General features: G+C 36.9%; 1 protein-coding gene across 3 annotated transcripts in view; it reads right to left on the reverse strand.

The window, feature by feature from the left end:
- ADAM10 (ADAM metallopeptidase domain 10) overlaps positions 1–13,341 on the reverse strand; it is a 136,622-nt gene that overhangs the window by 118,863 nt on the left and 4,418 nt on the right. The window contains exon 1 of one of the 3 annotated variants that reach the window (XM_040492820.1): positions 5,484–5,530. The exons of the other annotated variants lie outside the window; for them this stretch is intronic. Within the exon in view, the coding sequence (XP_040348754.1) occupies positions 5,484–5,508 (25 nt within the window). The 5' untranslated portion in view covers positions 5,509–5,530. Of the gene's footprint in view, positions 1–5,483; positions 5,531–13,341 lie in introns of those variants that run through there. 3 annotated transcript variants of the gene reach the window in all.

Raw genomic sequence — 13,341 nt, forward strand, 5'->3', positions numbered from 1 at the left:
TTACTTGAAGTAATGGTCTATTACTTGACAATAATACTGGAACCCTCTCCACCTTTATCTTCTTCAAGACTATCTAGGTATCCTAGAAGCCAGCAATATATACAATGATCCCAAAAATATCACATGAAAAACACCAACACTGCCCCGCCTCTCCAAAACCACTTTTCTACCAGAGACACAACAATAAAACTAGGAGAAAATCTGCACTTGGCTGACTCAGTTGGTACAACATGCAACTCTTGATCTCAGAGCTGTAAGTTTGAGCCCCACTCTGGGTATAAAGATAACTTAAAAAAAATAAAATCTTAAAAAAAAAAGAAGTTTGGAAGATGTAGTACACTATTGGCAAAACTTCAGCGAGCAAACAGGTCTGCTCAATTCAGAATCCAGGTCTCCAATGAGCCTTCTAATTAGAGGAGCCTAGTTCAGAAGACAAGTTTGCATGCTTGTGTCCTAGCTGCAAATGAAGAAGGCTGGGAATTTGAATTAGGAAAACAGAACTCATGAGACTGAAAATCAGTGCCAAAAATAACAAGGTTCAAAAATTTCTAGGCAATCAAAAACCATAACTCGCCTCTTGTCCCCACTATACAGTTTATTTTTCACACAGCATACCAAGTGATATTGTTCAAGTAAAGCCATATCATGTCTGTCCTCTGCTCAAAAACTTCCAAATGTTTCTCCCAACTGCTCAGTCCTAACCATGCATGGCTTACAAGGCTAACCACGAGCCTTATAAGGGACTGCATTCCCCTACTCTACCCCCATAACTGTCTCACCACTCTCCCCTTATGCTGTGTGCCTCATTAGTCTCCTTATCATCCCTCTGCCTAGAACATCTTTTCCCAAAGCAGGGTTGGGCACCACATTTTATTCAGGTATCTACTGAATCTCTGCCGAAGCTTTCTTTGGTCACCCTATCTAAAACCATGTATCCCAGTCACCCTTATTCTAAAAAGCTGCTTTAGTTTTCTTCATATTGTTTCTTACTGACATATATCCCTCCATTATATACCCTTAGTGTCTAGAACAAAGTGAGACAGAAAATAAGTGCTCAATAAATATTTGCTTTAAGAATTAATGAATCCATTCAATGTTTAATGGAAATTTCCATTTTCATTTGTATTTATAAAGAAAGGAGCCTAGTCCTTGCTGATAAGGTATAAATCAACCAGAAAATACATGGTCTTGTGATACTTATTCAAGAAGTATCAGAATTTCTAACAGGCCTGGCATTTGCAAAATGCAACGTGTTAAAAATAAAATTGGGGCACCTGGGTGGCTCAGTCGGTTGAGCGTCCGACTTCGGTCCAGGTCATGATCTCGAGGTCCGTGGGTTCGAGCCCCGCGTCGGGCTCTGTGCTGACAGCTCGGAGCCCGGAGCCTGTTTCGGATTCTGTGTCTCCCTCTCTCTCTGACCCTCCCCTGTTCATGCTCTGTCTCTCTCTGTCTCAAAAATAAATAAACGTTAAAAAAAAAAATTTTTTTAATAAAAAAATAAAATAAAATTATAGGTCTATTCACCAGGTAATTTCTTTTAAGATTATTCTGAGAGCAAGAGAGAGAGAAAGAGAGAGTGCATGCACACACGCACACATGCACACGCACACACACACACACAGAGTCAGGGAGGGACAGAGAGAGGGAGAAATAGAATCCCAAGCAGGCTCCACACTGAGCGTGGAACCCAACACGGGCTCAATCTCACAGACTGTGAGATCATAATCTGAGCAGAGATCAAGAGTCGGACCCTCAACGTACAGAGGCACCCAGGTGCCCCACCTTCTTTTTGAGAGAGAGAGAGAGAGAGAGAGAGAGAGAGCGAGCGCAAGCAAGGGAGAGAGGCAGAAGCAGTAAGAGAGAGAATCTTAAGCAGGCTCCACACTCAGTGGAGAGCCTGATGCAGGGCTCAATCCCACAACCCTGGGATCGTGACCTGAGCGGAAATCAATAGCAGGACCCTCAACCTACTATGCCACCCAGGCACCCCACCATGTAATTTTTTTTTTTAATTTTCTATTGATGCCACAACTGCATTTCAGGTACTTGTCTCTGCAATTACCTATGCAGATTTTTTATCACCATTTTGCATGACTTTATGGACAATTATAACTCTCATATTCCTACTGCAACTAAGTTTTTCAATTACCATGGCAGGTCAACATATCCTACTTGATGTTCTAACAGTTTAGCAAGCATTATCTTTACTTATAAGTAGAACTAAATTTCATGAGTTAGGATCCCAGCTTTGCCACTTATTTAGCTGAGGGATCTTGCACAAGTTACTTAACATCTCTGTGCCTCAATTTCCCCATCTGTAAAGCAGATGAAATAGTCTGTACCTAAAGTGCTGTTATATGGATTAAATGAATTAATATACAGAAAGGGCTTAGGAGAGTGTACAGTACATAACAGATAAAAATTTAGGAAATTATGTCTAAATTACTATCTAATTTAACTCTTGTAAAACTGCACAGAACAAGTATAATTAATCTTAAAATGAGGCACAGACAGGTTAAGTGACCCACCTAAGACTACAAAACTTCCCTCTAGCTCTAACATTCCAATTCTAAATTTACCCCAAAATGAAAATGAGTTTTTAAAAGTTTCATATTGGGACGCCTGGGTTTCTCAGTCAGTTAAGCGTCCAACTCTTGCTCTCGGCTCGGTTCATCATCTCACGATTCACGGGGTTGAGCACGAGTCCAGCTCTGAGCAGACAGATGACAGTGCAGCCTCTGCGTGAGATTCTTGCTCTCTCCCTCTCTCTCAGCCCCTCCTCGACTCACTCTCTCTCTCTCTCTTCCTCTCTCAAAAATAAAAAAATAAACAATTTTTTAAAAACTTTCATCTTAACAAAAGTTAAAAAGTTAACAATAAAGTCTACAAGTTTTGAGTATAATCAGATAACCATGAAGACATTCTACATTTTCCCTTGGAATCTAATTTCTGCAGTGAATGACAACTGCTAAATACTTTAAAAATAACATCTTTTTAGGAGTGCCTGGCTGGCTCGCTCAGAAGAACACGTGACTCTTAATCTCGGGCTCATGAGTTCAAGCCCCATGTTGAGTGTAGAGATTACTTAAATTAACAAGTAAACTTAAAAATATATATAACATTTTAAAAAATATATGGAATAGTTGAAAAAAAGCAACTTAGTTTTTATAGAGAAAATTCTAACTCATTCAACTTACCTAGTTTAATTAGCATATAAAAATACTCAATGAACAAGACCAATACACTAACAAAAATGGTAGTTTCATTCCACTCTAAAGTAAATTTACATAAAAAGACTAATTAGAAGCGTTCAAGGCTTTTTTTCCAGACATACTTAGAAACTTAGGATTCTTATATAATTAACAAAAACTAAAATTATTCAGTTCAATGATCATTCATCTGTTCACTTGACACATATGTAATGGGCACTTATTAATATGCTAGACATTGTTTCAGATGCTGGGAATACAGCAGTGGACAAAACAGTTACTGACCCCATGAAGCTTTATTCCAGAGAAGGAAGACAGACAATAAAATAAGCAAGTAAGTAACTTTAGATGGTTATAAGAGTGTAATCACAGGGTAAGCAAATAGAATGCCAAGAAAAGGGTTAGTCTTGAAGTAAACGGAAGACCTCACTAACACGTGAGCACAGACTCTTTTAAGAGGGCCAAGCACAACAATATGTGTACAGTAGTCCTTCTCTTCCTTGTATCTGCAAGGGATACATTCCAAGACCCCCAGGGGAGGCACCAACCCTCGACATACGAGTTTTCCTATACATATATACCTATGATAAAGTTTAACTTATAAATTAGGCACCACAAGAGATTAACAACTAATAATAAAATCGAATAATTAGAATGCTGTAATAAAAGTTATGTGAATGTGGGGCATCTGGGTGGCTCAGTCGGTTAAGCGTCCAACTTTGGCTTTGGTCATGATCATGCGGTTTGTGGGTTTGAGCCCCACATCAGGCTCTGTGCTGACAGTTCAGAGCCTGGAGCCTGCTTCGGATTCTGTGTCTCCCTCTCTCTCTCTGCCCCTCCCCTGCTCATGCTCTGTCTCTGTCTCTCTCAAAAATAAATAAACATTAAAAAAATTGTTTTAAGTTATGTGAATGTGGTCTCACTCTAAAAAGTATCTTAATGTACAGTACTCACCCTTCTATATGTGATGATACAAGACGATAAAATGTCTTAGCGATAGATGAAGTGAATGACAAAGGCACTGTGACATAAGAGTTGGGCTAATACTGACCTTCTGACACTAAGCTGGGAGTACCATCTACTTCTGGACTGGGGTTGACCTTGCGTAACTGAAACCATGGAAACTAAAACCATGGATAAGGGGAAATTACTAAACTTACCACTACTGAACTGCACAAAATGGTCATGATGTTAAGTTTTATGTTATTTGTATTTCACCATTATTTGTAAAATAATTTTAATTTTAAAAATAAAAAACAAAGATGGTAGATAAAACCGCAATCTAAAAGGGAAGTGTTTCATGTAAAAAGGACCAGCAAAGGCAAAGTCCCAGAGACAGAAGCAAGACTGGCACTTTTTAAAGAGCTCTGTGTAGCTGGAGTGGAATCAAAAAAGGGAAGAACTGTAGAGGTACTGTGGGGGAGAAAAGCATACAATGTACGTCACATAGGGCCTTATAAGCCACTTATAAGGACTCTGGCTTTTACTTAAAATAGTGGGCCAGTGAATCGGTTTTTTTTTTTTTAGCTTGCTTTTGCTTTTTTTGAGGTGCAATTCATGTAACACAAAACTCATCATTTTATACATTTTAAAGTATACAATTTGCCAGTAGATGGTCTCTGACTAAAGAAGTACCTTTTGAACAGGATTCCAGACTACTATGTTGAAAAAAAATTGGGAGAACAAGAGAACAGGGAGAACAGTGATTAAAGCGAGAAGATGTTGGTTTGTATCAATCCAAAAAGCAGTGGTGCAACTAGTGAGAAATATTCAAAGTCTGCACATACTTTGAAGGAGGAGCTGACAAGATTTGCTGACGGACTGCATACAGAGTACTACATAAAATAACTGCATCCTGCAACATTCTATGTCTCCTCCTTTCTCTACTGATACTTTATTTTACTCATATATAAAAGCATACTAACAACACTTTACTTTCTGGTCCTCAGTTGTAGTTGCCAGAAATCTAGCCTTCAGAAATCATGTAATAAATTCACATGGTACCTAGTACTTGCAAGCTTCATGAGAAATTTAAACATCCCACACTTAAAAAGAGAAAAGTAATCTTCTTGGTTATGTAAGACAATGTCCTTAATCTTATGAGATGCATTAACGAAGTATTTATTGTTACAACTTACTTTAAAATGGTTCAGAGGGGGAAAAAAAATATATATATATATATATATGTGTATGTTTTTTTTACATCTATTTATATATGAGCAATAAAGCAAGCAAGGCAAAAGATAACCATTAATAAATTTAGGTCAGAGGCACCTGGGTGGCTCAGTAGATTAAGCATCCGACTCTAGATTTCGGCTCAGGTCATGATCTCACAGTTTGTGAGTTTGAGCCCCTCCTTGAGCTCCAAGCTGATGGTGTAGAGGCTGCTTGGGATTCTCTTTCTCCTTCCCTCTCTCTATAAAAGTAAGTAAACTTTAAAAAAATAAAATAAATTTAGATGAAAGGTATACAAATATTAATTGGACTACATATACTTCCAACCTCTCAGAAAGTATAGAAGCTTTTAAGATACAAAGTTAGGAGGGGCGCCTGGGTGGCGCAGTCGGTTAAGCGTCCAACTTCAGCCAGGTCACAATCTCGCAGTCCGTGAGTTCGAGCCCTGCGTCAGGCTCCGGGCTGATGGCTCAGAGCCTGGAGCCTGTTTCCGATTCTGTGTCTCCCTCTCTCTCTGCCCCTCCCCCGTTCATGCTCTGTCTCTCTCTGTCCCAAAAAAAATAAATAAACGTTGAAAAAAAAAAGATACAAAGTTAGGAAAAAAATAGAGTATATATATCAAGTAAATGCCTATGTGTCAAATTGGTAAAGAATAACTGGATTGGATCTATTAAATGGAGAAAACATAACTAATTTTCAAAATTTTTAAATTAAAAGAAAAAATGGGAGGAAAAGTAAAGCAATACCAGAAAATCACCTACTTGCAAGAGTGATAAAAAAAAATGGCCAGCAAGTTCTAAGTAGAAGAAAAAACATAACTTGGTCTCCCTTGCTGCTGGAAAGCTTGGAAAGTCTCTCCCTTTTTAAAATTTGAGAATAGTAATTTTTTTTTTTTACACTTATTTATTTTTGAGAGACAGAGAGCGTGAGCAGGGGAGGTGCAGAGAGAGAAAGAGACACAGAATCAGAAACAGGCTCCAGGCTCTGAACTGTCAGCAAAGAGCCCAACGCAAGGCTCAAACCCACGAACCATGAGATCATGACCTGAGCCGAAATCAGGAGTCTGACACTTAACTGACTGAGCCACCCAGGTGCCCCTGTAATGCCTTTTAAGGCATGAGACATGTTTCTTAGCGGCAGTATAGTATTTAATGAATTCAGTATGAATTCTGGAGCCAGACTGACCATGTTCAAATCCTGACACTGAAAAAGTTACCCTCCCTGGTCCTACTCCCTATTTGTAAAATGAAAATAACAGAACCTATCTTTCAGAGATGTTGTAAAGACTGGGCCCTAAGAACATTGCCTGGCATATAATAAGGGTTCCATAAATGAATACTGAATATTATTATTTTCTATATTCCATGAGTATTTTCCATATTCTGCTTACTTTCCACAATGAGGCTACAAACAAAAGCTTCCTTTCCAACTTCTGAATCCAAATCCTACAATCTTCTGTTTAAATCTAAATTAAATATAAGAATAGGATAAAACACATAGGATGAAAATTTCACCAACATCAAGATTAAAAAATAATCAGAATATATCTTGTTGATGGTGGGTCAATATCATTATCTTTGTATGGAACAGCAATTATTATACAACAAACTTTTTTTTCTATCTATATCAAAGAAAGTTATTCTACAATTTTAAGAACGGGACAAGAAAACTCTGCAAACATGTTTTGACATTACAGATCTCCCTATTTACAGAAAAACTCAATTACAATAAATGGGAGGATGTGTAAGAAGAAGCTAAGGCTGGCACATTTCCATTCCTCAGAAAAATTACTTGTAATCAAGTAGTTTTCAACAGACTTTTCACTTGTATAATTCTAAAATTAGGTACGAAGAGCATTTTTCCCCAACAGAAAAGTGTATTTCCTTCCTGAGAAACTTGAGTCATCAACTGTGTCTTAGACATCATACTATGTTGACCAATGCTTCTTGTATTTGATCTTGAAGCACTAAATACCATTAACAAAATTGTTCTCTTATATGACAAAGTTAAACTTCCAGGAACTATCCTGTCCTTTATTTCAGCAATATACTTAAGTATCTTTACTGTATTCTCAGAAAAGTTACTTCAACAATGTGACTTCAAACTTAAGCCACATTATCAATTTCTTCACTAGAAAGGAGTCAGACCATTTTCTACAAGGAAACATCTATCTACACCTAACAGTTGTAAGTAAAAGTTCACGATTGTAGGGTGTATTCTACAATTATAAGCATATTTCAACACACCCACTTTTTGAGATGAAGTGGTTTCTAAAAATTAAAATAATAAAGCTAGCTGGCTCAGAAGTTAAAATAAGTAGCTCTTTTGTCAATTATAAGCTAAATTAATTACAAAGGGCACAAAACATCAATGGTTAAAACGTACTTAATATATTAAATTTCAACCACTAACTTATGAAATACAGCTTAAAAATCCAAAAGTGGAAACATGTATATAATTTAGATTTCTATACTGAATGAAATGCTTTTATACCATTTCAAATAAGAGCAGACACAAGTACAGAGAATAACCCATATAAGAGACTGTGACTTTCAATCTACCTAAACACACACACACACACACACACACACACACACACACACACACACTGGGTTCAGCTACAACTGTACTGTTGGTATAGATCTACCCCACACCCTCACTTAATCCCAAACCCATTCTCATTACTTCACCCTTCTCCCATATTACACCCCAAAGCACCTGCCTCTGCCTCCTTCCAGGATATTTGGACGTGCAATTCTGCCAAAGGTGTTAATGATGATAATAAGAGGAAGGGGGAATGAAGTTATAAAAAAAAAAAAAGATGAAAGTTTTTAAGAACTGAGGAGTTCAAATTTCAAAGAAAATATTTTGTAAAAGTTAATTCTGATTGCAGAAGTTACTGGATGAGTCCCTCAAAACTATCCCACAGAAACTAAAATCCTACTATCTATGGCTCTTCTGGGTTAACAAGCAACTTGTCTGGTTTGGTTTTTAAATAATCTTCATGAGTTATCAGTCATTCAACCACTATTATAAATTAACAGAATCAGATTTACTTCCCAACCACAAACTGGAAAATGAAGAATGGGAAATGCTATGGGGCGCCTGGGTGGCGCAGTTGGTTAAGCGTCCGACTTCAGCCAGGTCACAATCTCGCGGTCCGTGAGTTTGAGCCCCGCGTCAGGCTCTGGGCTGATGGCTCAGAGCCTGGAGCCTGTTTCCGATTCTGTGTCTCCCTCTCTCTCTGCCCCTCCCCCGTTCATGCTCTGTCTCTCTCTGTCCCAAAAATAAATAAAAACGTTGAAAAAAAATTAAAAAAAAAAAAAAAAGAATGGGAAATGCTAGAAGATAAATGATAAAGTAAAATTTTCAGAGCTACAGTGCATAGAACACTAGGAGAAAAAGGTTTAAACAGAATAGAAATATGGAAGCTTATGAAACTTGAGTAATCAATTAAGACAGCAAGCGATCAGAAATTTAAAAAAAAAAAAGGTAAAAAGACTCAAGTTTCCTCTAGAGTTAGGTTTCTCACCCTCAGCACTACTATTTTGACCAGTAATTCTTTGTTGTGGGGGGCTGTCCCGTGCATTGTAAAATATTTAGCAGCATCTCTGGCCTCTACCCACTAGATGCCAGTAGCATCCCTCCAGTTGTGACAATCAAAACTGTCTCTAGACCATTGATAAATATTTCAGTGTCTGCTTTGCATATACACTTTACACGTTAATTTTTTAAAGGCTACAAAACTGCATAAATACTGCAATGCAAATTCATAATAATAAGCATTTTAAAAGATTGAATGATTAATATTAAAAAGTTATAAAACTGCACGGGAGAAGGAATTATGTCTTTTCTTAAATTCTATTTTCTAATGCTTGGTATCAACTTTCTAGGATTTCAATTTCCAGAAATACATCTTATCTATCTGTATTTTGAAACTAATAGATTCCAAATGAAAGTAGGCCTGGAAACAACATAATTTTAATAATATTTGTATAACATAGTCTCCAGCATTTTTACAAACTTATACCAATTAATTCTTTTAAAACTATTTTTTAAACTTTTTACATGTTTATTTATTTTTGAGACAGAGAGCGAGTGGAGGGAGGGGGTACAGAGAGAGAGAGGGAGACACAGAATCCAAACCAGGCTCCAAGCTCTGAACTGTCAGCACAGAGCCCGATGCCTGGCTCGAACTCATGAACCATGAGATCATGACCTGAGCCGAAGTTGGACACTTAACCAACTAAGTCACCCAATTAATTCTTAAGAAAAGAGGTAGCAAATTAATATCGCACTCAATTCGTAAGTATAGGATTCTATCTATAGTCTTATGAAAACTAAATCCAAAGTTCAAAACGTGTATGAGTATGCCTTGCCATCATCAATGCAAGCAAAGGCAAATGGAAAGACAATTTTGCTCGAAAAATCATATATGTACATTTGACTCAAATGCAAAGATCACATTCTTTTCCCTACTTTATCTCTGAAATAGGAAGTTCATAATTCACATAAAATCAAGAGTATCAAGCATATTCTTGAACCAGAGAGGCTAATTCCAACTTGAGAGTAAACATATACTTGCAAAGTAAAAATATACTTGCTAATGTATCTTTAAATTTAACCCTCCCCTCCACTCCAAATTCACCAAATTTCTACCTTGCAACTATCTGGAGCAGTGCTTCCCATATGATGAGCCACATATTTCTGAAAGACTGTGCAAACTTTTAACCAACATCCAACAAAATTATTAGTTTGCAAGTAAGATAAAATCCCAGACTCTGACATACATCCCACACTAGAACCTATCTAGATTCAAAATCTTACGATGTCTTATTTTCAACTTCAAACACTGAGGTCCTCTAAGTTTTATAAAACTATACTCTCTCCAGTGCAACAGCCTCTGAGATGTGCATTCAACAGTGAGCCCTCAATAAACTTTGTTAGCTTCACTTTAAACTTCCGCCAAGTTTTACCAGTTTTTCTTCTGTGAGATTTCTTGTTCTATCCTTATTTATTTCTACAATTACTACCCTAATCAAGGACTCAAACACATAATTCATCAAGCAGCTAACGTATCCCTTACTGTATCATATCCCACCTCCTCAACATGGATTCCAACCAACATTCCATAATACTCTACCTTGCAGTTATCATGGCCTAGAATATGAATAATTGGAGTCCTGGTTATCATGGCCCAGTTAGCACTTCTCATTTCCTGCCACGGACTCTCCGTTCCAGGCAAGTAAGCCTACAAGAACCTTACTAGACTGTTATGTCATTCCCTTTTCTCAAAAAGCTTTCCCCAACTGGCTAATGTTCCTTTAGCTTAATAAATCCTCATTTCAACTGCAACTACAATACATAATTGGAACTGTATTTTTATATCTTGGCATTTCTGTCTACGCTGACAAACTCAGTGCTTTTTACTCCTCACTCAAGACTGTAGCTTCACGACTCCTACTAACCACAGACTACAATAAACTGGTGACTAAACAGCAATGTTCTCACTGTACACTTTCTCACACTGTTTACTTGGAATTGTAATAGCTTCAGAATGAATTCACCCAGTATCAAAAGGAGTCTACATTCTCTAAGAACTATTCTCAGTACTGCTATTTCCTGCAACCTAGTGAGACAGGACTGTCCCTACTGGTACCAAGGCAAAGCCTTCACACAGCAGGACAGCAATGTTACTGCCCTCACGGGAATCAAACTGGTAGGATTATTAGTTTTTCCTTATATTCTTACTATAACATTGCTTTCTTTACCTAGTATAAAAATTGACAACTAAACTAGTTAGAATTACTGGATTTTTATTCACAAAAAGCAGCCATTTTAGAGTTGCTTGGAAGAATCACTAACAATCATTAAATAAATCAATTCCTCCTTAAAAAAAAATCTGGGGCTCTTTACCCAAGCGTATCACAGAGAGTTGCCCATGTGCAAACAGTCCAAATGCAAATCAATTCCTAGAATTTGGAATGTCTGCCCTGTGACTTGGAGCTCAGATTTGAAAACACTGTGTTTTTCTGTCCACACTCTTTCACATATACAATTTATCTCTCCATTAGTGGCCACACAGGCCTTTCACTGAAACTTGTGTTGGCAGCTTTAACCAACGACTATGCTAGCCCTGCCCCCCAACTTCTCCACACACACAAATTCCATTTTTGTTACTCCACATATATATTTTATGCTAGACCATTCCAAAAATATACCTCCAACTTTGGCAAAAGTTTTCTAACCATTAGAATGCGATATTAATTCAAAGGCAGACAAATTTAACTTTATGCAAATCACAAAGTCACTGAAACCATATGTAACACACAACAGTTACTTACTGCAAACAATAAAACACATTCTGATAGTATGGGGAGCCTGTGTCACCTACCTTTTACCTAACTGCTTCTTTAAATACAGAGAACAGTTGTCTTAACTTGCAGTTTACATTCCTGAAGAGACTATTGCAATTGCCTATATTAAGATGAGGTTAATATCAACAATCTAGCATATCAGTTTTGAACCACAATACTCATGATTCAGATCTAGGAAATGATCTACCTGTAGCCATATGAGTGTGCATTTTATTACTGTGTCTTCCTTTATGCATCATTTTTCTCTCTTCATTCTACCCTGCCTCTCTTTAACTAGCAAAATACATTGGTACAACATCATCCTAATTGTTCAGAACAAGACAACCCCAACACTAAACTCCCCAAACCAAACACATATGTTAAAATAGATAGATAGACAGATAGATAGATAGATAGAGAGATAGATATAGATATATATTTTTCATATATACATATATACACAGACGCACACACATATATATGTATATATACAAAGCTCATGTACATGTATTCCATAGAAGATGCAGAACTTATTCATTCCACCTTGTGTGTAAATGTATCAAGTATAGTTATTTAGTTTCCCCAAAGAAAATGTATTAGGAACAACTAATTAGAAGGTGATATCCTAAAAGTTTGCAAGAAAGTCAGGAAATCTAACGAAAAAGCTGGAAATACTATTGAAACTAGGTACAAAAATAAAAAGCACAATCACTTAGAATACCCATTTTAATTGCTTCTGGGAAAATTAAAAACAAAAACAAAAAACCAGAAATGACAATACAGACCAAGAACAAGAACAATTGTTCTTTATACTAATCCTCAATCCTTTAAAAAAAGATTAAAGTCAGACCATTTTAAGGACACAGTAAATGTGTAATACATCTTGGAAAAACTTCCATCAAAAATTGCCAAAATTTTACAAGTCTAAGTCCCAGAGACTTGTTATTTGGGAATCTTCCCATATGTGAACCTGTCACTGTCATCTCCCAACAATGTTGGAACATGTAGCTTATTGCTGAATGTATTACTCCATTTCATTTTATGAATTCAAAGGCAGAGTTTATGTTTATAACCTGTCCTTAAAAGAAAGGAAGCCTAAGTTTTTACTTACATGACCCTCAACCACTTTTTTCTGAGTCTCATCCAAGTAGAAAAAGAAATGGTTTCTTATTTGCTCACTGAAATAAAGTGATTCAGAAAAATTATAACCATCATTCTTTAAGACCTTCAAATTGTTGGGGTGCCTGGGTGGCTCAGTCAGTTAAGCGTCCCACTTCAGCCCAGGTCAGGATTTCATGGTTCGTAAGTTCAAGCCCCACATCGGGCTCTGTGCTGACAGCTTAGAGCCTGAAGCCTGCTTCAGATTATGTGTCTCTCTCTGGATCCCTCCCCTCCCTGTTCCTGCTCTCTCTCTCCAAAATAAACAAACATTAAAAAACAAATTAAAAAAAAAAAAAGACCTTCAAATTGTTATCATGGAAACAGGAATTTTTTTAATACCAAATAATCTAATGGTACATAAAAAAAAAAAGCACTGTGTATGCCAAAGCTTTTTTTTTTTTTTTTTTATTTATTTATTTTTGGGACAGAGAGAGACAGAG

Source organism: Herpailurus yagouaroundi, unplaced genomic scaffold, assembly GCF_014898765.1.
Source record: "Herpailurus yagouaroundi ecotype Mexico unplaced genomic scaffold, PumYag 184, whole genome shotgun sequence".
In the NCBI taxonomy this organism is placed as follows: Eukaryota; Metazoa; Chordata; class Mammalia; order Carnivora; family Felidae; genus Herpailurus; species Herpailurus yagouaroundi.